At 51.1% G+C, this 23,969-nt stretch overlaps 1 protein-coding gene across 2 annotated transcripts in view; it reads left to right on the top strand.

Annotated features, from left to right (window-relative positions):
- The window catches only part of GRIK4 (glutamate ionotropic receptor kainate type subunit 4), a 343,337-nt gene extending 319,783 nt beyond the window's left edge, over positions 1–23,554 (top strand). For both annotated transcript variants that reach the window (XM_060179894.1, XM_060179893.1), the window contains 3 exons: positions 1,383–1,511; positions 12,926–13,044; positions 22,801–23,554. In XM_060179894.1, the coding sequence (XP_060035877.1) occupies positions 1,383–1,511; positions 12,926–13,044; positions 22,801–23,157 (605 nt within the window). In that variant the 3' untranslated portion in view covers positions 23,158–23,554. The remainder of the gene's footprint in view (positions 1–1,382; positions 1,512–12,925; positions 13,045–22,800) is intronic.
- Positions 23,555–23,969: the final 415 nt, after the last annotated feature.

Raw genomic sequence — 23,969 nt, 5'->3', positions numbered from 1 at the left:
GTCTGTGGTCAGGAAGCTTTTGTCTGTGGAGCCCAGGCCATTTAGAGGCCAAGCTCCCTGGGAGCCGAGCACCCTCCTTGGCTGTGAGAGTGCATGCAGCCCATGGCCCAGCCACAGAGCCATGGAGCCAGCTAGGAATGCCGAATCCCAGGCCCCAGCCCAGACTGAATCAGTACCTGTGGCCCCCAGTGAACCTGGCATGTGTGAGCCTTTGTGGGTGAGCCCATCTGATTTTTCTGGCTCCCCCCCCCAGCCCTGCAGCAGAGTCCTGCCCCCCCACACCACCCTGGGGTGCTGTCCCAGCTGACTCCATGGCCAGTCCCTGGGCGGCAGCTTCTTGATGACCCCAGGCCTCTGCCCTTGCCCAGCGTGGGGCTTCCCATGGCTCCCTTTAAGCCCATTTTTTAAGCCCATTTTTTTGTGGCTGAGCCTTGACCATATCCCATTAGGAAATTTCTGTTTTCATGTTTATTGGCGATTTAACAGTGTTCTTCCAATATAAGATTTCTGGGGTCTGATGAGAACCTTTTTAAAAAGAGAGACTTGTGGCCCAGAAGGTGGCACAATAGAAAAAGCACTGGCCTCTCAAGCATGAGGTCCTGAGTTCGATCCCTGGCAGCACATTTACCAGAGTGATGTCTGGTTCTTTCTCCCTCCTCCTATCTTTCTCATTAATAAATAAATAAATAATAAAATCTTTAAAGAGAGAGAAGGGCACTGATCAGGAAGCTTTCACTTGAGGAGGGAAGAGGAGCAGTCTAAGTGGAATAATGGTCACAACTGTGGGCCGTGGGGCAGAGGGGTGCTCAGCGGGCAGTTAGGGGGCCTGGGGAGGGGGCCCTGGACTTGGTCACCAGGCGGCTCCATCACACCCTAGAGCAACTCTTGTCTGCTCCAGAACTGCCCTGGGGACACAGCTGTCAGATGCAGTGGTACTCCAGTGCCCCAAGCATTGCTTTAAATAAAGTGGGAACCAGACAGCTGTAACTTGGAGCTTGCTGCCCCAGAAGGCTCCCTCTGTGGCCTCCCCCCCACCCACCCCCCCGCACCCCTTTCCCAGCCACGGATGGAAACTTGCCATCCAGCTTTGTGTGGACAAGCAGCCCAGCCCGAATGGGAGGCAGAGTGGCGCTGCTGCCTGCAGAGCCGTTGCTGGGGCTGCAGCCCGGGGTCCTGGCCATGGGCCGGACAAGGCAGGAAGGGTGAGAGAAGGGCAGCAGGAAGCTCCCTCCTTTCCCAGGGGATGAGAGGGGCTGGGCCCCCAGGGGACAGTGTCCCCTCTGCCACTCCCCTGCTGTGTGGCGGGCGTGCTGGGCTGCAGGGTGCGGGAGAGACAGAGACAGAGGCAGCTGTCACAGCCTGTGCTCTGGGCTCCCCCACAGGCTCCGTCTTCCGGGATGAGTTGGATCTGGCCATCCTCCAGCTGCAGGAGAACAACCGCCTGGAGATCCTGAAACGCAAGTGGTGGGAGGGGGGCAGGTGCCCCAAGGAGGAGGACCACAGAGCCAAAGGTGAGCGCCCTGCCCCCCCAGGCGGTGGCATACAAATGGAGGGGGGCTGGGGTGCAGCGCGGGTCCGTCCCAGGGCCTGGGTACACCGCAGATACCCGGTGTCCTGAGTCCAGCACCACTCAGCCGGTGCCTCACCTGCTTTCCTGTTCCCTCTGATGAGTACTCTGCACCCGGGGCCAGAATGAAGTGCAGACATGCTCTCAGTGGTCTGCTCAGAGCCTCCAAGGGCTTCTCCGCTCACTCAGCAGCATCCACCTTCCTGTGGCCTCCACAGGACCCTCGTCTGCTGCTCCCTCTACTGCCTCTCCCCTTTCTGCTCCCCATGCCTCTCGGGGTACTGCCAGCTCTGGCCTGTACCCTTCTCCCCCCCCCCACACACACACCTAGGAAACTCCCTCCATCTTCCAAGTCTTCCTCCCCTCCCACCATCTCCTGTGAAGCTGGCTGCCCTTTCCCTTTCCAGACAACATTCTCCTCTTGCTGTCAGTTTCTATCTGCACCTCTTCTCCAGCTGCTCTGCAAGAATATAAGTTACATGAGGGGCAAACCTTTGGCCTTTCCACATGGCCTGCTTCCTCCTCAGAAAGCATGGGAATGTTTGAATGAATGAATAAATGAATGAACATTAAGTCAGGCTGACTCCGCAAAGACCGGAGTCAGGATCCCAGTTCGAGCAGAGGAGTCACTTCACAGGCGGTGAAGCAGGTCTGCAGGTGTCTATCTTTCTCTCCCCCCTCTGTCTTCCCCTCCTCTCTCCATTTCTCTCTGTCCTATCCAACAACAACGACATCAATAACCACAACAGTTTTAAACAATAGGGACAACAAAGGGGAAAATAAATAAATATTTTCAAAAACCAGCAAGGGCAACAAGTCAGGCTGACTCAAGTGCTGTTGCAGACTAACAGGTGTAACGGACCACCGTGGGTCCCCGGGCACCTGGTTTCCTGCAGGGCACAGCAAGCTTTGCCCGGGTTGTCCTGGATTGTCACTTTGCTGAGGCCAACTGGGGTATTTTTAGAATTCACTTTAATTCTCAGAATGTCCTAGTTAGGACCATAAATCACGTGACCGCTCTGGTGCTCTCCTGCAGGCTCACTGAGAAACCCGTCCCCGGGAGGTGGCTAAGAGAGACGGGTGATAAACAGGCCTCACCTCCATCCTAGGAAGTGATGCTCCCTGCGGAGACAGAGGAGGCACGGCCATGTTTCTGAATGTTCTGTGGTGCAGGCAGAGGTCTCCCAACCCTGGGGGCCAGCCCTTTGTGACTTAGAGGGGACCCAGAGGCCACATGCCCCTCCCCATGTGAGTAAGTTTCCTTGTCTGTGTTCCCTCCTGTGGCCCCTCAGAGTGAGAGTGGGAGAGGCAGCCACCCAGGTGCAGGCCAGGAAAACACACACCCTTTCTGGATCCTGGGTGGGAGCTTCTAAGCAGGAATGGGTGTTTGGCACCGTGGAGCCCCATGAAGGGGCCCTGTGCTTCTGGAGATGGAGAGAGGCAGCAGGAAGCTCTGACTTGTTGGCGGAGTTAAGAGAAGGGTTCTTGCTTGCTTCTGGAGTTTGTCCACCCCAGATATGCATTGCCGGACTCTGTGGTGGGGAGGCCTCTTCCCAGGCAAAAACTTCAGAGCTTGCCTGCTCTGTTGCACACCAGATGCGGGGGGCCTAGAAGGAATATCCCGGGGCAGCAGGAGTGAGCGGCCGGGTCTTTCCCTGTGTAAGTAGCAAGAGACATGCCAGGGATCACCAGGGGAATGTGCCGTGCACAAAAATCCGTGTATTGAACAGCAAAGCAGGGCTTATAAGGGGTCGCAGGAGGAAGTGACATGTGTATACCATATATGGTAGGGGGCAAAGGGTATGGGGGAGGGTCAGGACTTTTCCAGTATTGTTGAGCAAGAGGTTTAAAGGAACGAGAAAGCAAGGTTATCAGTAACCAGCAGCCAGACCAGGGTCCTGAGGGCAGAGAGAAGATAGATCAGCTATGATCAAAGGAATGGAATGGGTGGGGAAGTAGGGAGGGGACTTTCAGGCAAAACAATGATTGTGTAGATAATAAGGGAGTGGGCGACTGTGAGGCAGGGAGCCTGGTAGGTGGGGCTGACCCTGGAGGCCATGTCCTTCCTTGCTTGACCTCTTAGTAGAGAGAGACTGAGAGGATTGGTCGTGCCCCTCAGACCCTCACTTTTCAATGGGGGTCCCGCCAAGCTCTACTGTATCCTCACAATTCCCTACAATGCATGCTACATGCCATGCTGTACTGGGGCAGAGCCCTGAGAATAGCTTGTGGGCACATAGGACAGGGAGGGACCAGTCCAGGCTCTATGCGGGAGGCAGGTCAGGTTTGTACTTTTAAGTGGAACCAGCCGTGTAGAAGAGACACCGAAGACTGTGTCAGGGCACACCACCTCCTCCCCCTGCCTCCGGGCTGAAGGACATTCTGAGAAAACCCACCTTCTGCTGACCCAACGGCCCGTGTGGTGAGGAAACAGGTAGACAGCACCAAGGGAGCCTGTCGGAACAGGAGTGTGAGGTGGGCATTAGAGGCGTGTATTTAAAAAAAAAAAACAAGTGGTAGTTTTCATAGAAGGTGTATCTTTGGAAATTGTCGTGCCCCAGCACCCTGGACTTCAGGAAGACTGTCTGAGGGGAGGCTGGCAGGGAGTTGCAGAGATGGCTACAGGAGACCCGGCTTCACTCTTTGCACTTGAGGCCGAGCTTTCCCGAGCCTGGAGACTGAGCCCGGCAGTGGAGCAGGAGTCAGTGGTGGGAGCCACCCTGCCCAGCCACAGGCTTCAGGAGCTGCTAGGGCCCAGTGACCAGCCAGCATGCAAGCTGCAAACTCACAGGAGATGCACCATGTGACGGCCGGTGATGCCTGGACCTGGCAGATGGATGGACAGATAACCCTCTGCAAAACCACCAACACAGCCAGGCCCTCAGCTCGTTGCCCAGTCCACCTGAGTGCCGGTTTAATGCAGTGGCCCCATTTTTGCAGTGGCTGGAGCCCAAATAAACCACTCAGAGGGGCCCCAGGGCCTCCTGGCTGAACCAAATGCACGTGCCCACCCTCTCCCAGGAGCAGAAAGCACTGGTCTGGACCCAGAGGCACCGGCATGGGTCTCTCTGGCAAGTCAGCCCTTCTCAAGGGCCTGGCCTCCTCCCGGATGACGCCAGCATGATGGAAGCAGAGCTCCTCAGGTCCTGAGAATGTGGGCAGGAACAGAACCAGGAACCCGGCTTTTCCTAGAGGCTCAAGGGGAGCAAAGAGCAGCTCTTTGCCTTGGCTTTGCGAAGCAGCTCCTAGGTGAGCTGTCCTTGGTGGCTGGCACCAGCTGTCCCCGCCTCCCCGCCCAGGTGCCTAAGGACTGGGGCGATGGAGCTGGCAGAGTGGGTCCAGGCAAAAGGAGCTTGGGGGAGATGGCTGTTGTTGTCTTCTCAAAGATTTCAGAAACCAAGGGTGGTGGCCGTCAACACTCTGCTTGCAATTAGAAGGCACCAGACAATGCCCGGAGCCTCCCATAATCCTCTCCTACTCTATTATCCTATTAACACACGAGCAGCTTCCAGGAGAGGGACCTGGGGCTGCCCTACTTCTCATCCAGCGTCGCGGCTTCAAGAGCGCTGCCAGGCTCCAGAGAAGAATCCCAGTGCCCAGCCAGAGCCTTGTGGCCAGGTCTGCCCAGCTCTGCCGAGAAACACAACCGTGGCTTGTGCTTTCCCTCCTCTGTGGCCACCCCACCTCCATGCAGGGCACCCAGGTGAACCGGCAGTCAGGCGGGAGATTGGGGAGGCGTCATAGAAAAGGAGCAGATCCCCTGCCAGGCTGCTGCTTTTCCTCCTGCCTTCTCTCTGCACAAACACTTGTTTATTGTCTCACTCCAGCCCTACAGAAAAAAAAGCTCACTAGCCACTCTCTGTGTTCTCACTCAAGGGGGTTGGATGACCAAAAGCTCTGTAGGACCCTCGCCGAACACAAAAAGGTAGTCGGTGAACTCCAAGGAAATGGAGTACTTTTATCTTGGAAAGCTTCAGAGGAACAAAAAGGCATCACCAGGCTGTGCAAACCAGGGTCCCCTTTCAAGGATGGGACAGAGGCTGGTGGCATTGGCTCAGCTTGTGGAATCCTTCCAGAGCAGGAAGTTTGCTGTCTGGCTCAGCAAAGAGGAGAGAAGGAAAGCCCCAGACATCTCAGCAAGACCTGGGGGAGTTGGCAGGAGCAGGGAGGTCCTGGGGACTCCTCTCTCTTTCTTCTCTGGGGGTGCAGCTCATTTATCTGGGCTCTGGTTACTCTGGAGAGAGCCACGGCTGGGAACCTGGATATGGGAATGGAGATAGTATCTGGCAGACATGCTAGCAGAGGAGGCCTCGCCTCGAGCCAGATGGACTGCTGGTGGGTCCAAGGCTCAGTGAGTACTTGGCCAACTCAGACATGACATGCGTGTGCTCCAGGAGACGAGGGGGGGTTGATTCATAATCCAGACACAGGTACCCTGGCCAGGAATTTGGGTGTCAGGATGCTGGGCTGAGTCTTGAAGCATACGGAACCCCAGTTCTGGGAGTAGCAGCGTGAGGAGAGCGCTGGGGACACGGGCTCCCCCCTCTAGCTTGGATCCTTGCTCTTCTTCACATCAGCTGTGCATCTGTGGGCAGGTTCCCTGCCTGCCAGTAGCTGGGTTTTTGGTTTTTTTTTTTTTTTTTGTCAGAAAGCCCAAGGTAGGAGTCTCAGTGATTTCCCAGGGCAATGGTTAGGAGCAAATTAAAATACTTAGAGTGGTAAACCCATCCTCAGTAGCATGGTCACCTGGGAAGTCAGCTTGATTTAGACTTTACATCTTAGCTTAGTGAAATCTTGGGTCACTTACTGAATTCTCAGCATTTCTATTTCTGGTGTGAGTTCAGAGCACTATTTCACCATTTACGATGGTCTATTTTTTCTCTCTTTCTTTCTTTCTTTCTTTCTCTTTTTTGCCTCCAGGGTTGTTGCTGGGGCTCGGTGCCTGCACTGTGAATCCACTGCTCCTGGTGACCATTTTTCCCATTTTACTGTTGTTGTTGTTGTTGTTGGATAGGGCATAGAGAAATTGAGTGAGGAGGGGACGACAGAGGGGGGAGAGAGAGAGACACCTGCAGACCTGCTTCACAGCTTGTGAAGTGATTCCCCTGCAGATGGGGAGCCAGGGCTTGAACAGGGAGCCTCATGCTGGTCCTGGCTCTATGAGCCACATGTGCTTAACCCAATGCATGACTGCCCGCTCCCTGGCCTGTTTTCTTTAAGACCTTTTTTTTTAACCGGATCTCTGGCTTATGGGAGATTCAGCCTGGCTCTTTGGAGTGTCAGGCATGGAAGCTGTCCTGTTTCGGTTTTGGGTTTTTTTGTTGTTGTTGCTTGTTGGTTGGTTTGTTTTTTCATTAGGTGCCAAAGAGCAAACCAAGGGCCTCATTCATGCAAGGCCTGCACTATCCTGCTGAACCACCTCCTTGACCCCTGGAATTTCTATTTTTTTCAAACTATAAAATGGGGACCATTGGCCTTGTGTCCACCATTTTAAAGAACAGTCTAATTAAGGGAAGGCTTTTTTAATACAAGGTACTTGCATTCATTCTTGGGGAAATTTCAAAGCAACTAGTTTTATTTGTTTATTTTTTGTTTCTAGGATTATTGCTGGGGCTTGGTGCTGGCACTACGAATCCACTGCTTCTGCAGCTTTTTTTCCATTTTATTAGATAGCACAGAGAGAACTTGAGGGGGAGGGAGAGATAGATAGATGATAGATAGATAGATAGATAGATAGATAGATAGATAGATAGGTAGATAGATAGATACCTGCAGACCTGCTTTGCCACTTGCTTCAGCAGGTGGGGAGCGGGACTCAAACCCAAATCCTGCGCTTAGTACTTGTGCGCTTAACTGGGTGTGCCACTTCCCAGCCTGTGGAAACAAGTGCTTTGATAAACATCAAGACTTCTTTTTTTAATTTTTTTTTTCCTTCTGTTGCCTTTGTTGTAGTTGTCATTGATGTCATCGTTGTTGGATAGGACAGAGAGAAATGGAGAGAGGAGGGGAAGACAGAGAGAGGGAGAGAAAGACAGACACCTGCAGATCTGCTTCACCCTCTGTGAAGCGACTCCCCTGCAGTTGGGGAGCCGGGGGCTCGAACCGGGATCCTTACGCCGGTCCTTGAGCTTTGAGCCACGTGCGCTTAACCCGCTGCGCTACCGCCGAGCTCCCTGCATCGAGACTTCTTAAGTGCCTCCCTCCCCCATCCCTCTTCAGTCCAGTGCCCCCTCTCCCTCTTCTGCCACTGGCTGCAGAAGCTACTGGGTTTGGGGGGGGGGTGCAGACAGCACAGCGAGAGTAAGAAGCGGGGAGGGAGTGAACGTGACTCAGCGCCAAGCAGCAGTGATGTGAGGAGTCACTGTATCTGCTCTGGGAAGGTCTCACAGGCCAGCTCACACCCGGGCTCTCCAGAGGGCTGTCTCCCACCAACAGTTCTGTGAAGACAGGACAGTGAACACATTTGCATGGGTGCAGGGAAACGTGGCTGAAAAGATCTGGTTGCCATACAGGTCAGAGGAATCTTGCTTTTGCTCTTGTTCTCACCTGACATCATTTGATGTGAAACACTACCCGGCCCGCCTGAAGCTTAGCTCCTGGAAGCACCTCGATAAAGGTGTATCGGCCATCATCAGAGAAAAAAAAATGCACCGTCCATAGAGGGGAGAGTGGCACTCACTTTGTGCTCCGGCTGCTCGGTGGCCTCCACATCTCCCCCCTACCCAGGCTGCACTCAGCCCCCTTCCTTGTTCAGAAGTCACTTCCCTACATCTCAGTCGCAGATTTCCATGGCGGTACAGGGAAGGATGTGAGCAGGAATACACACACGCAGATTCAGGGAGGGGTTATCTACCGGCTGGAACTGGAAGCCAAGCAAGTGGGTCAGGGCCGTGCAGAGTCACATCTATCCAGAGTCTCTCCCTTCCAGACTGCCAGTCTCCCCCTGCAGCTCCAGAGACAAGACTATCCTTGTCCTCTGTCAACAGTCCTTTGAACTTGTGGGCAACCTGTGAGTGACACCAGAGTTCCTACTGACTCCACCAGGAGTCTGCAAGGAGACTGACTCCATCGGAATCAGCACAGTCTCACTGCTGGGGCAGAGCCGGGAGAGAGGCCTTCTGTGTCCATGGCTTCTGTGTGGTGAAGGTGATCAGGGGTGCAGTGAGAGCCTGGTGGTCTGGCTGGAGGAAGGTTCCCCTCAGGACCCTGCCTCTAGAGGGATGGCCGTGCATTAGGGAAGCCACTTGGCTTCTAGGAGAGGAAGGATGACAGTGTGAAATGCGAGTACCATGCTCGCCTTCGCTCACTTCCTGCTCTCTGCCCACTCTGACTCTGCCAGAGGGATGTTCCTGCTCCCCTTTCCAATGAGCTCCTCAAGGCACCAGCGGTCCTCGAGCCTCCGCTCCGAGGAGGAGCGGGCCACTCAGCCAGGAAGCCGCTGGCTGCAGCCACTAGAAGTGATTAACATGCTGGCCCTGACACCTAAGAAGCTGGGAAAGGAAGGCTGGGGGCTGCCTCAGTGCCTCTCGCTTCCTGCCAGCTTCCCGAGAGCCCCGTTCCTCCAGGAGGCTTTTGCCGATCTAATCGAAACGGTGCCAGCACGGGTCCCCGCTCCATTTCTGGCCCTCCCCATCCAAGGGCCCCGGGCCCACGCAGGTTCTGTCTGTGTCAGAGATAGTGATGTCAGTGCCCATCTGCCTCTGTGACCGCTGGACAAGGGCCGCCACACTGTACTATTTCAAACAAAATCTAATTAGGGACGAGCACATATCACAGTGTGAAGCTGGCGCTCTGGATGGTGCTGGCTCCCACATCTGGGATGTCTTCATCCTCTTCCAGCTCACCCTGCCGGCAGACATGGACTGGCTGCGGTCGTAGCCCGGCACTCTAGGGATGGGTTCACAGTCTTGGGCAGGACGTGGCTCTCCCCCTCCAGGAGCTCCGAGGTGAGCGGGCAGTTATGCCTAGAGCGGTGGCAGCTGCCTGCTGAGAAAGGATTTGTGGGCCACTCCTCTAGGGGGACAGGGTAACTGCCAAGGCTGTATGGTGCAGCCTCTTGGGGGTTCATTAGTGACTGAAATGCTGTTAAATGCAAGCTTACGCTCTACTTCATGAAATAGCAAAGCTATACACAGTGCATTGTTTGTTTTTTTATTTCTGTTTATTTATTATTGCATAGAGACAGAAATTGAGAGGGGCGAGGGAGATAGAAGGGAAAGAGGAGGCCGAGTGGTGCCACACCTGGTTAAGTGCACATAGTACTAAGCCCAAGGACCTGTGCAAGGATCTGGGTTTGAGCCTCCACTCCCCACCTACGGGGTGGGGGGGACACTTCACAAGTTGCGAAGCAGGTCTGCAGGTGTCTGTCTTTCTCTCCCCCTCTCTGTCTTCTCCTCCTCTCTCAATTTCTCTCTGTCCTTTCCAATAAAGTAGAAAAATTAGCCAAGAGGAGCAGTAGATTATAGTGCCAGCACTGAGCCCCAGCAATAATCCTGAAGGCAATAAATAAATGAGGAGAGAGACACCCGCAGCCCTGTTTCACCACTTGTGAAGCTTTCCCCTTGCAAGTAGGAACCAGGGGCTTGAACCTGGGTCCTTGTGCACTATAATGTGTGCAGTTAACCAGGTGCACCACAACCTGGCATCCACGATGCGTTGTTGACGAAACATAAAATCTGTGTAACAAGTCAGGTCAGCTTGGGGGCCCCAAGCTGGAGTTCAGTGTTAGAAAAGCTGTGTGTTAGCCAGATGTGTGTCTGAGTCAAGGAAGAAGGTTCCAGGGAGCACCACCTACACAGATGAGGGACAGAAGGCAGAAGCTACTACAACAACATGCACTGAGGAATGTAAGTGCGTCTGAGTTGCCAGCACATGTGTCACCGTTAAGAGTCTGCCTGTGGGACAAAGCATTGCTCGGGCAGCTGCAGGGAGCACAGAGGGGAAGAGGGCACGGGGAAGTCGGTGGAGGCCGTGCAGCAAGTGGCGGGGCCTGAAGCAGGGAAGTGGTGAGAGGTGGAGAGAATGAGGAGACTGGACAAGTGATCTGGAAGTGCAGTCAGCAGGGTGGGCGTGCTGGCAGCCAGTGTGTGGGGAAGAGGCAGCGGAATGCAGTGAGGAGGAGCCCAGAGCAGGCACAGGCAGGCACTTGGAAGAGACCAGAGTTCCAGGACCTCGTACAGGTCAAGGAGGGGGCGTGCATGACAGCCTCTGTGCGGGTGCCGGAGAGGTCGAGTGCGAAGGGGACCAGACAGTTTCCAGCAGGGCGGATTGATGGCCGAGGCTGGGGAGTGAGGATGGTTCTCGTGGTGCCCGGGCAGGAGGAGTAGCTGTGCAGAGCAAAAGGCAACTTCAAACAGAGTCACGTTCTTCTCCACATGCCACATACAGACTTCCTTGGGACCAAAAGCTTTTCAAGCATCCAAAGTTATGTCTGAGGTCTGAAAAGAAAAAAAAAAAGGTAACATCCACTTCCAAATGCCAGGAGAGAACCACAAAATTAAATTAAGACATGTTTAAGTATCTCCAAAATGGAACATTGTTTCAACTTCATTAATTTTTAAATTTGATATTCATAAAAACTTCATTACATTTAGCAACAAATTTGGGAGGGTTAGATTTTTTTCCCATTTCACAAACCCTCCCTGGCAGGCATGGTGACTACTGAGAAATCACAGCCAATTATCAGTGAACCTTTTCCTGCCACCTGGGCACAACAGAAGCCACGATTTCCTAGTGCATTTATTTACCAAGAGACGTGGGCATGTTCCCTTCCACTTGCTCCTACGTGAGATGAGGCCTCCAACTGGAAGTGTTCTAAGGGCTTTCGAATGTCTTGAAATAATGCTGACAGAGACAGTCATGGTTTGTAAAAGCCTGACCAGGGAAGGGAGAGAGAAGAGGGTAGAAGAGCAGAGATGAAGGAAGAACGGAACAGAGGGCATAGCTCAGTCTGTCAGAACACCAGAGCTAAGCAGTGCTCTGGTCTTCTCTCTTCCCCCATTCTCTCTCTCTCCCTCTTCTACACAAACATGTTATTACTTTGTAATGTGTCAGGACAGAAAGAAATTGAGACGGAAGAGGAGACAGAAAGGGAGAGGGGGGGAACAGAGATCCCTGCAGCACTGCTTCACGAACATCTGAGAAGCTTTTCCGCTGCAGGCTGGGACCTGGGTTCGAACCCTGGCCTCGAACCCAGCTCCTGGAGCATGGTAATGTGTCTGCTCAACCCGTTGTACCACCACCTGTCCCCTTCTCTCCTATGATAAAAATCAAAGCAGGGAGAGCTCTGTGCGTGTGCGTGTGCGCATGCGTGTGCTGTGGAGAGGAGAAGACTGAGGGGAGAGTCGGGGTGTGGTGGGCCGGCAGTCTGTTTGGCAGGTTCCCCAGGCGGTCCTGAGGCAGCTGCTCTGGGAAGTCCTGCCCTGCAAGTAAAGCATTTCCCCTCCCAGGTCAGCAGCTACAGACTGGGGGGGCATGTCTCTAGCCCTGCTTTGATTAACGTCGTCATCTGGTGTCAAGTAAATGCATCAAGAAAATTGACTCAGATGCTTAACAGAACAGAGACATGTTCAACCATTTTAGTGTCTTGTCTCAGGAGGCTAAAGTTTTGCCCAAGCCCCCTTTTCGTCTTTTTTAAAAAAAAAAAAAAATATATATATATATATATATATATATATATGAATAAATATGTATATATATACATACATGTATATTGCCTTCAGGGTTATTGCTGAAGCTTGGTGCCTGCACTATGAATCCACTTCTCTTGTGGCCATTTTGTCCTTTTTTTTTTTTTTTTTGATAGGACAGAGAGGAAATTGAAAGGAGAAGGGAAGATAAAGAGGGAGAGAGGAAGATGTGCTTCACCGCTTATGAAACAACCTACCCCACCCCACCCCCGAAGGTGGGGAGCCAGAGGCTCAAACTGGGATCCTTGTATCTCGTACTATGTGCACGTAGCCCAGTGCGCTACCGCCTGGCCCCCTCCTTTTCTTCTTTTGTGAAAACTTTATTTTCTTCAGACACAGGGATCAGAGTTTTGCTCTTGTACATCTAGTATTGGGGCCTGAGGTATACAAGTCCAGTGCTCTACCCACTGAGCCACCTCCCCTCAGTCACTGCCAAGCCCCTTTCTGCAGATGATGTTGACCCCTCCCCTTTAGGAGGCTTCCCATGGGTCTCCTCCCTTTGACTCCCCTTCCCCTGCTTCACTCCAGCTATACTGCCCTGTTCTCAAACAGGTAATCGGGTCTCTACAAGGAGTATGGAGCTCTGGCCCTTTACAGTTGTGTTTGGTGAAAGCGAGCTACACCGTCCAGCCCTCCACACTCCTCTTTGTGTGTCGTCCCTTTCCCCCAGGTCTGGGAATGGAGAACATTGGTGGAATCTTCGTGGTTCTTATTTGTGGCCTAATCGTGGCCATCATTATGGCTATGCTGGAATTCTTATGGACTCTGCGACACTCAGAAGCTACTGAGGTAAGTCTCCCCCGGGGGCGGGACCTGCACGGTTAGAAGACAGAGCAGAGGCCACAGGCATCTCAGACAGAGAGGCCGGGGGACAGCACAACACAGAGAATGTCAGGTGTCAGGAGCCTGAGAGCTGGGCCGAGTCTCATCACCGGGCAGCCCAGCACTGACAGAGCCGCTCTGCGCTGCAGTCTTCACGACAGTCCAATGCATAAACGTGAGAGAAGTGTGTCCCTCACGGCATGGTCTCGGGCAGCTGTAAGTGAAGACGCAGTGTGATACAGATACGCGGATCAAAATGCCAGGCTGCCAGTGGGAGGGATAGCTTTCATTCTTTCGATCAAAGTTATATTTTTGCCTGACAAGTACAGACGCTCAGAGACGGCCCGATTCACAGGAGCTCCGGTTACCTCTCCCTTCTCGGGGATCTTGAGGGAGATTAATTCCCAAACTGGGAGCCTTGAAACGGGGAGCTGACTTAAATTTCACAGAGACTTGGAGGGTCTGAGGAGCAGGAGGGAGACCTAGCCCACCGCCTTCCACTCTGTGTCAGGGAAGGGGCACGCATCTTCCTGTGCTGCTCCTGTTATTGGACTCGCAAACTGCATTAGCCTCTTCCTCATTCTCCCAGCTCTGGATCTTGCTGGACTCTTCCCTAGTGCTGCTGGAGAGACAGGAGACTGCTTCACGGGGGGGGGGGGGGTGGTTGGGGCAGCACCACCTGTCCTTCCCTTGCCAGGCCCATCTCCATATCCCCCCTAGGACTGCCCTACTGCCCTGCCTGCAGCCCTCCTCATGCCCCTTGTCTGTCATACCTGGAGCTTCCACCTCCCACCTGCCAGGAACTCAGGAGAGACCCGCCTCAGCAGCCAACATCCCTCCCCTTGCCAGTCCCGCAGTCTCTGCACCTGTGTCCTCATCCCTCATGTCTCCATCCCATCATTCTTCAGAGACTTGGCACAACCCTCCTCCCCCCTTTCAGTTTTTCAGACTGCTCCTTCCCTCCCAGAATGAAAAACTGCTCGAGGGCCAGCAGCACAGCTCACTCCGGTAGTGCACCTGCTGTTCCCACTAAGGGACGAAGGGAGCTTTGGTGCTGCGGCATTTGTCTCTCTGTCTTTGTCTCTCTTTCTATCTGAAAAAAAAATAAAGTCAGCCTGGAGTGGCGTAGCACCAGCATACATAAATATATGTATATGTATCAGTAATATGCACATGTATGGATATGGAGTATATTCAATATGTGTAGGGGATATATATTTATATGGAGAGAGAGAGAATATTCAAGCAGGGCAGGGAGATCGCATAATGATTATGCAAGACATCCATGCTTGAGGCTCTGAGGTCACCCCCCCAAGGTTCAATCCCCATAATCACCATAAGCCAGAGCTGAGCAGTATTCAACTCTGGTTAAATGGTTTTTTCAAGTTCCCTATATTTTAAAATAGCATTGCTATTGGATTTGCCATACCTCTCTCTCCTTCCAAACCACGGTGACCCAAGTGCCTCTTTCCATGCCCACACCCCCTCCATCTAGTTCTCAGTCTAGGGTTGTCTGGCTTCTGGGTTGTCTGCTGCACAGACCCCTGCCAACAGAGAAGACCAAAGAGAACACAGAGAGAGCCCACTGAGCCTTCCAGAAGTGCAAGGTGCCCCTCCATCAAAGGGGCATTTCCTCCTAGAACCTCTCTCCTCCCTCCCCTGTCCTGTCCCCTTCTCCTTCACTCTCTGTCTTTCCTGGATTTCTCCCTTTGTCCGCTCCTTAGTCATTCCAGAAGGCCCTCACTCAGCTGCCACTGTCTGCATGAGAACCTCCTAATTCTCCCACCACCCGAGTTTGTCTTCCTCCTTCTCAAGGCCTCTGTCCCCTGTGCGAGCACTTACATACTGTGTCACACCTGCTTCTGTCTCTAGTGGTCACTCACCTTCTGAGCATGAGGATGGCCCCCTTTTCACTCTGTGTCTGCACTACTGCCAGGCTGGGTGCTTAATTTAGGCCTGACAGTCAGCAAAGATATGTTGCTATATTTTTCTCACACATGGTACATTAGGCAGGAGGTGTTGTTGTTGTTGTGATTATTATTCGAAGGCTCTGGGGCATGCCTGCTGCTTTTTAGTAATGCTAGTAGGTCTGGAATCCAGCCTCAAGATCTAACTCGTGTCGGGTGTATCTTGGAAATTGCAGTGAAGAGTTAGAGTCCTCCCAGTAGCTAGAAGGAAGGTGAGCACTTGGTTATCCGGCTGTGACAGGATGCTGTCCTGCAATATAGTACTGAAAGGGACTGAAAGTCCAGAAGATGCTTCTCACATCACAGTCTGAGAAAGCGGCCTTTCCAGCAGAAGCAAAAATTATGTGTGTGGGGTGGGGGGTGGGCAGTGGCACACAGTTAAGCGCACATGTTAGTAAGTTCAAGGATCTGGGTTTGAGCCCCCACTCCCCATCTGCAGAGGGTCCACTTCACAAGTGATAAAGCAAGTCTGCAGGTGTCTGTCTTTCCCCCTCTCTCTATCTCCCCATCCTCTCTCAATTTCTCTCCGTCCTATCTAATAAAAATTAGAAAGAAAAGAAATGGCTGCCACAAGTGGTGGGTGGATTTGTTGTGCTAGCGCTGAGCCCCAGTGATAACCCTGGTGGCAGCAAAAATGAAAAATAAATAATAAATTTTTTAAAAGGACTGTGTAGGAGCACAGGAACGCTCTGGGTTCCTGTACACACCTAGGTATGTGTACATTTCAATGCTAAGTCAATTCTGTTAGTCAAGTAATGTTCACATCTGTAAAATGAGTATAATAGCAGACAGGTCCATGACTTTGTATCTGTAATTTAAAACCAAAATAGCTTGGGAAGTGTCAAGTTTGTTAGTTTTTAATATTTTACTTTATCAATATTAAACACATACACACACACACATGCACACACACACACACGCACACGCACACGCACACGCACACGCACACACACACTGGGAAAGGTCAGAGAAAGAGAGACCAGAGCACTACTCAGCTCTGGTTTATGGTGGTGCTAGAGACTGAACCTAGGACCTCAAGTCTCAAGCATGAGAATCTTCTGCAGAACCATTATGCAGGCTCCCCATTGCTCCAAATTTTTTTTATCAAGCTTGATGCAAATTCATTTGGCAACAGAACTTGAACTTGTGTGAGGCTATTGTTTATGCTCTTTATCTCACCCTGTGCGAATGTGCTTCAGTATCACTGCCTGTGAAGATAAGTTCGACCCCGGCCCCGCTGTGCATCCTGCGTGTGCCTTCCCGAAACCCCAGGTGTCTGAGCGGTCCCTGTTAGGAGGCAGAGCCGAGGGGTGGGGGAGTGGAGGCGGTTTTGTTGTTACAGTTGATATGAGAGCACACCCTCATCAATCACAGTCATGGGGGTGAATGAAAGGAGACGCTTTGGTAATGTTTATGGATAACTTTTTTAAATGCTTGAAAGAAGGACAGTCAGGGTCAGTAAGCTAGCTCATCAGGTAGGGTGCATCCCCTTGCCAAGGATGCAGCCCAGGTTTGAGCCTGATCCCCGCAGGGAGTGCCTTGGTACCTCTGGAGGTGCTGGTGCAGGGTTTCTCTTTCCCTCTGACTCTCTCTCTCTCTCTCTAACAGGATTATATTCTTTATTTATATGAATGTTGTCCATGAGTTAAGCATGTTTTATTTATTTATAAAAAAAGAAACACTGACAAAACCATAGGATAAGAGGGGTACAACTCCACACAGTTCCCACCACCAGAACTCTGTATCCCATCCCCTCCCCTGATAGCTTTCTTATTCTTTAACCCTCTGGGATTATGGACCCAAGGTCCTTGTGGGTTGCAGAAGGTGGAAGGTCTGGCTTCATAATTGCTTCTCCGTTGAACATGGGCATTGACAGGTTGATCCATACTCCCAGCCTGTCTCTCTCTTTCCCTAGTGGGACAGGGTTCTGGGGAATCGGAGCACCAGGACACATTGTCTGTCCAGGGAAGTCTGGTCGGCATCATGCTAGCATCTGGAATGTGGTGGCTGAAAATAAAATTAGCATATAAAGCCAAGCATATTGTTGACTAATCATGAACCTAAAGGCTGGAGTAGTGCAGATGAAGAGTTGGGGGGGGGTCTTCGTTCTGTAGATAGCTAGTGGGCATGTTTTAGTTATATTCCAATGGGCCTGTGGCTATACTAGTTTTTTTTTTTTTTTTTTCCTTCCCTGAGCGTGAAATCTGACATGCAGGTGGATCCAATTTATTGTCTGGGGAGATGATGTCATGGCTGGGAAAAGAACCAGAAAGCTGGATCAGGGAAGAGAGTAGCTCCCTAATATGAGAAAGGGGTATAAATATTGTTGATAGTGAACCCCATCAATTTGATGTGATCTGTGGCCCATATTCAGCTTAGGAGCCTATGTGACCTCTGCATCCCTCTAGATCTGAGCTCAAATTCTGTGGTCATGAGTAGGAATGTTCCAAGCTGCCCCAGTATCAGAACCCATCTTCCTCAGGTGTAGCATAGAGCATGTTGTCCAGCCTCCCTTCAGAGGATGGAACATTCTGTACTGTTGTTGATCCAAGTTGAGGGCAAGGTCCTATGGGGGCCCACAAAGGGGTCTCTTGTGTTGTTCCTGATAGAGTTGACTGATAAAAATGGAGAAAGGGATTTATTCGAGGTCTAGGCCCATCATGTCTATTTGGGAATCTCAGGACTCCCTGACTAGGGCCCCAGCTGATCGGGTGGCCTGATAGTGACTAAAGAATCATTGTTAAAGTATGCCAGTCTCTTGCCCTTATTCAGCTTTTGCAGTCCTTGCTTTGATAAGGTTATCTTTGGAGTGAGTGAGGGAAGTGTAATAGGAAGTAGGTGAGGAGGGTATCTAAGTCTAAGTAGACACTACTTCATTATGAACTTAATACTGACTCACTACAGACTATTTATATCTTTGCTTTCAGGTATATATTTTGCCCTAATTTATGGATACATGTGAACATATGCTCTAACTCATGGGACCTGGTCTATATCTAGGTTTTGGGACTTTGTTAGGAAATGAACCATCTGGAATAGAACTAGAGAATCCTATGAAAGGAAAGGTCTCACCCAAGTAATGAGGGTGAAGGGTTGACATTCCATGCCTGACGTCTGTGGACACAGTCTGAAGTGAAACATGCTGAGGTGGTACTTGTTGCGTTGATTAGGTTGGGATCAGCGGATGCAATATCATTTGGTATGAATTGAGAGAAGCATGCAGGAAAGTGAGCCCCACCCTAGAGATTCCAGGACTGGGGGAAATATAGGCTCCATAGAGGAAGTGGGAGGTTCCTGCTGTCTTAGGGTTTAAGAAAGCAATAGATAGTTATTGATGTAATCACATTATTTGGCAATTGAGTTAACTTTGCAGTATCCCTTTGTGAGGATTTGCTGTATCATATACAACATCACCATAATAATTCATGTCCTTTGAAATTATTTGTACATAGCTGTGCTACTGGTTGCTTCTGTTCTCCCTGGTCCAAGCTTTTAAGAGAGTCAGCATATCGAAGACTCAGCCTATGTCTGTGCATTGAAAAGTTTGAGACATTCAATCAATTTTTCCCCTCTCGTATTAATTAAATAGTGATTTATATGACTACAAATTAATGGGAGTGTACATAGGCACCATTCCCACCACCAAAAGACAGTGTCCCATCCCATCCCCCCACCCCCTGCCCCAGCCCGCCCCGTGAAGCCAAACACCGCCCTCACCCTCAACCCAGGGTTTTTACTTTAGTGCCCTACTCTGAATTCAGTCAAATCCTGCTTTGAGTTTCCCTTTCTGTTCTTCTTTCTCGACTTCTGTTTATGAGTGGGATCATCCCATACTCGTCTTTATCTTTCTGACTTAGCTCACTTAACGTAATTCCTTCTAGCTCTATCCAAGATGGGTCAGAGAAGGTAGGTTCATTGTTCTTAATAGCTATGTAGTATTCCAATGTGTATGTGTATCACAGCTTTCTCAGCCACTCATCTGTTATTGGGCACCTGGGTTGCTTCCAGGTTTTAGCTATTATGAATTGTGCTGCTATGAACATAGGCGTACACACATCTTTTTGGTTAGGTGTGATGGAGTCCTTGGGGTATAAGCCCAGGAGAGGAATTACTGGGTCATATGGAAGATCCATGTCTAGCCTTGTGAGAGTTCTCCAGACTGCTCTCCACAGAGGCTGGACCAGTTTACATTCCCATCAGCAGTGCAGAAGGGTTCCTTTGTCCCCACAGCCTCTCCAGCATTCGTTACTGCTGTCCTTTTTGATGTATGCCATTCTTACAGGGGTGAGGTGGTATCTCACTGTTGTCTTTATTTGCATTTCTCTGACAATCAGTGACCTGGAGCAATTTTTCATGTGTTTGTTAGTCTTTTGGATCTCTTCTGTGGTGAATGTTCTGTTCATATCCTCTGTCCATTTTTGGATGGGGTCATTTGTTTTTTTGTTGCAAAGTTTGCTGAGCTCTTTGTATATTTTGGTTAATCGTCTCTTGTCTGATGTATAGCATGTGAAGATTTTCTCCCATTATATGAGGGGTCTCTTTGTGTGATAGTTTCTTTGGCTGTACAGAAGCTTTTCAATTTGATGTAGTCCCGTTGATTTGTTTCTGCTTTAGTGTTCTGTGCAATTGGGTTTGTATCATCAAAGATGTCCTTGAGGTTTAGGTAGGAAAGTGTTCCACCAATGTTTTCCTCTAAGTATTTGATAGTTTCTGGTCTAACATCCAGGTCCTTGATCCATTTGGAGTTGATTTTTGTTTCTGGTGAGATAAAGTGGTTCAGTTTCATTTTTCTGCAGGTTTCAACCCAGTTTTCCCAGCAACATTTATTGAAGAGAGCTTCTTTTCTCTATTTAATACTTTGGGCCCCCTTATCAAAGATTAGATGTCCATTGGTGTGTGTGTGGGGGGGTTAGTTCTGGGCTTTCAATTCTGTCCCACTGGTCTGTGTGCCTATTTTTGTTCCAGTACCAGGCTGTTTTTATGATGATGATGGTCTTATAATATAGTTTGAGCTCTGGGAGTGTGATGCCTCCATTTCTGTTTCTTTTCCTCAAGATTGTTATGGCGATTCTAGGTGTTTTCTGGTTCCACATAAATGACTGTAGTTTTTGTTCTATTCTCTTAAAGAAGCTTGGTGGAACTTTGATGGGTATCGCGTTAAATTTTTATATGGTTCTGGGGAGAATATTCATTTTGATAATATTAATTCTTCCAATCCATGAGCATGGGATGTCTTTCCATTTCTTGATATCAGTTTCTATTTCCTTGAATAGTGACTCATAGTTTTCAGTATGTCTTTCACATGTCTTTCACTTCTTTGGTCAGGTTCATTCCTAGGTATTTTATTGATTTTGCTGCGACAGTGAATGGGAGTGATTTCTGAATGTCCTCTTCGGATTTAGTGTTTGCATAAAGAGACGCCACTGATTTTTGTACATTGATTCTGTAGCCTAACACCTTGCTATATTGCCTAATAACTTCCAGTAGTTTTCTGCTGGATTCTTTAGGTTTTTCTATGTATACTATCATATCATCTGCAAATAGTGAGAGCTTGACTTCTTCCCTTCCAATCTGTATTCCTTTGATTTCTTTATCTTGCCTGATTGCTATGGCAAGAACTTCCAATACTATGGTGAAGAGTAATGATGATAATGGACAGCCCTGTCTAGTCCTTGATCTGAGGGGGAATGCTTTCAGCTTCTGTCCATTGAGTATGATGTTGGCTGTAAATTTGCTATATATGGACTCCACTATCTTGAAGAATTTCCCATATAGTCCCATTTTTTGTAGTGTTTTGAGCATGAATGGGCGTTGGATTTTGTCAAAAGCTCTCTCTACATCTATTGAGATAATCATGTGGTTTTTGGCTTTGCTTTTATTGATGTGGTGAATGACACTGATTGACTTATGTATGTAAGACCAGCCTTGCATTCCTGGGATAAATCCCACTTGGTCGTGATGAACAATCTTTTTGATATACTGCTGTATCCGGTTGGCCAGGGTCTTGTTTAATATTTTGGCATCTATGTTCATCAGAGACATTGTTCTGTAGTTGTCCTTTTTTGTTGTGTCTCTGTCAGCTTTTGGTATCAGGGTGATGTTGGCTTCATAGAAGGTGGAAGGGAGTGTTCCTGTTTCTTCGATCTTGTGGAGGAGCTTTAGAGGTATAGGTATTAACTGTTTCCTGAAGGTTTTGTAGAATTCGTTTGTAAAGCCATCTGGTCCAGGACTTTTGTTGTTGGGAAGATTCTTAATAACTGTTTTGATTTCTTTGTCTGTGATTGGTCCATCTCTTTCTCTTTCTTTTCCTTACCCCCTCCCCCCCAAATGAAAGAAATAGTCCATGCAGGAGGCCCAGATGCTGGTGGGGAAATAGGAATGAGAAAAACAACAAGCAGTAGAGGGGCTATTTATTATTTATTTTAATTTTATTTATTTTTTTATTTACTTTGCCTCCAGGGTTATTGCTGGGCCTCAGTGCCTGCACAATGAATCCACTGCTCCTGGAGGCCATTTTTCTCATTCTGTTGCCCTAGTTGTTGTTATTGTTGCCATTGCTGTTGTTTTTGGATAGGACAGAGAAATGGAGAGAGGAGGGGAAGACAGAGGGGGGGAGAGAAATACAGACACCTGCAGACCTGCTTCACCGCCTGTGAAGCGACTCCCCTGCAGGTGGGGAGCCGGGGGCTGGAACTGATATTCTTACTCAGGTCCTTGGGCTTCACACTGTGTGTGCTTAACCTGTTGCGCCACCACCCGGCCCCCTAGAGGGGCTACTTAATGAAGTCCAAATGGAACCAGGGCCGGCGGGAATGAGTTTCATGGAGAGGGAGGCCAAGCAGTGGAAGCAGGCAGCACTCAAGTGCCGTGTACAGCCAGGGGCCTGGGACTTGGGAGCCACTGCAGCAGTCCTCTGGTAGGCAGCTGGGCCTGTGATGTGGAGGGTGTCTGCATATTCAGCGCGTGAGGTCACTCAAGACAGACTCGCTCCTCTGAAGACCTTCCCCCACCTGAGCAGGCTGTAGTGGAGGGTCTCACAGCTTGGCTCTCTCCACCTGAGCCAGCCTGGCCGCCCCACCTGAGAGGCCAAAGGGGAGGTGTACACAGTTTGACACCCTCCTTGAGCAGGTTCAGGATGGGTTTTCTCTCTCTCTCACCCCCAACCTGAGCAGATCTTAGTGGTTACATGGTCTGGTCTCCCTAAGCCAGTCTAGGGTTTCTCTCCCTACCTGAGAGGCCAAAGGGGAGGGGTCACACAATTTAACCCCCTCCCTGAACAGGCCCAGGGCTGGTTCCACCCCCCCACCCCAACCTGAGCAGGCTGCAGTGAAAGGACACATGGCTTGACCCCCTCCCTACCTGAACCATCTTAGAACTGGTCCACCACCCACCACACACCTGAGAGGCCAAAGGGTAGGTAGGGGTGCACAGTTTGAGCCCAGGGCTGGCTCCCTCACCTGAAGACCCTAGTGGGTTCACAGTTTGACTCCCTTCCTAAACAGGCCCAGGGCTGGTCCCCACACCTGAGCAGGCCCTAGTGGGTTCATGGTTTGACAAAGCCCCCGAGCAAGCCCAGGGCTGGTTCCCCACCCCCACCCCACCCCCAGCAGACCCAGGGCTCGTCCCCACACCTGAGCAGGCCCTAGTAGGTGCATGGTTTGACAAAGCCCCCGAGCAAGCCCAGGGCTGGTTCCCCACCCCCAGCAGACCGCAGGGCAGGGTGCTCCAGCTGGCCATGCCCTCCTCTCCCCCGCAGGTGTCCGTCTGCCAGGAAATGGTGAACGAGCTGCGCAGCATCATCCTGTGCCAGGACAGTGCGCGCCCCCGCCGGAGGCGCGCCGGGGGACCGCCACCCAGGCCCCCCATCCCCGAGGAGCGCCAGCCCCGGGGCACTGCGACGCTCAGCAACGGCAAGCTGTGCGGGGCGGGGGATCCGGACCAGCTGGCGCAGAGACTGGCGCAGGAGGCTGCGCTGGTGGCCCGCGGCTGCACCCACATCCGCGTGTGCCCCGAGTGCCGCCGCTTCCAGGGCCTGCGCGCTCGCCCGTCGCCCGCCCGCAGCGAGGACAGCCTGGAGTGGGACAAGACCACCAACAGCAGCGAGCCTGAGTAGCCAGCTGCCCCAGCCAGACTTGTACAGAGTCCACTCTTCTCTTGGGGTGTGGCATCCGGTAACTTTCCAGAAAGATCCACGAGCCTGAGCCCCGGCCAGAGACCAAGACCAAGCCCCGGTCAGCGGGCCGCACCCAGAGACGTTGCACCCTGGTGGTCAGCGGGGCGCGAGCCCTCGCGGCTGCCAGGACCCAGCCTCTCCTGGCCGGCCTGCCCTTCCAGCCAGGTTGGGAGTCTGGGGTGGGGGGGGTCCCCTCCAGAGGGTTCCAATGAGTTGGTGGTATCCATCGTCAGTGAACACCCACCCCCATCCCTCCAGGAAGGGGCCGTTGTACCCTGGGTCTAGATCTGACAGGACAAAAAAAGAAAAAGAAAAATTAAACTCAACAGGGAAGTTTTTCTTTTCTGGTTTTGTATGTTTTTGTTGGATATTCTTTTTGTCTTCCCTTTTTCTCTCCCCCCTTTTCTCTTTGTTGTTTCTTCTTGAATCTAGTCATTTTTGATTGGGTGGGGGCTGGACTAGCAGACGGAAATCTAAAGAATCCCTCTTCCTTCCCCTCAAATTTTAGGCTTTGGAGTGGTCACTGCCTCTGATTCCAGGTGCTGAACTCCCTGTGCATGTGGTGATGGGATGTGTGTGTGGGGCTGAGGGGGAGAGCATAGGAGGAGAGTTTCAATAAAAGTCAGATGAAGTCAGTTTCGAAATGCCAAACAGCACTGGAATCACAGCAGACTGGAGAGTCTGGGCATCAGCGCCCAGCTGTCTTCTCTCTTCCTCTCTCTTCCTCTCTCTCTCTCTCTCTCTCTCTCTAC

The sequence above is a fragment of the Erinaceus europaeus genome, chromosome 20, assembly GCF_950295315.1.
Source record: "Erinaceus europaeus chromosome 20, mEriEur2.1, whole genome shotgun sequence".
NCBI classification, from domain to species: Eukaryota; Metazoa; Chordata; class Mammalia; order Eulipotyphla; family Erinaceidae; genus Erinaceus; species Erinaceus europaeus.
This window is presented reverse-complemented; position numbering and strand designations above follow the sequence as displayed.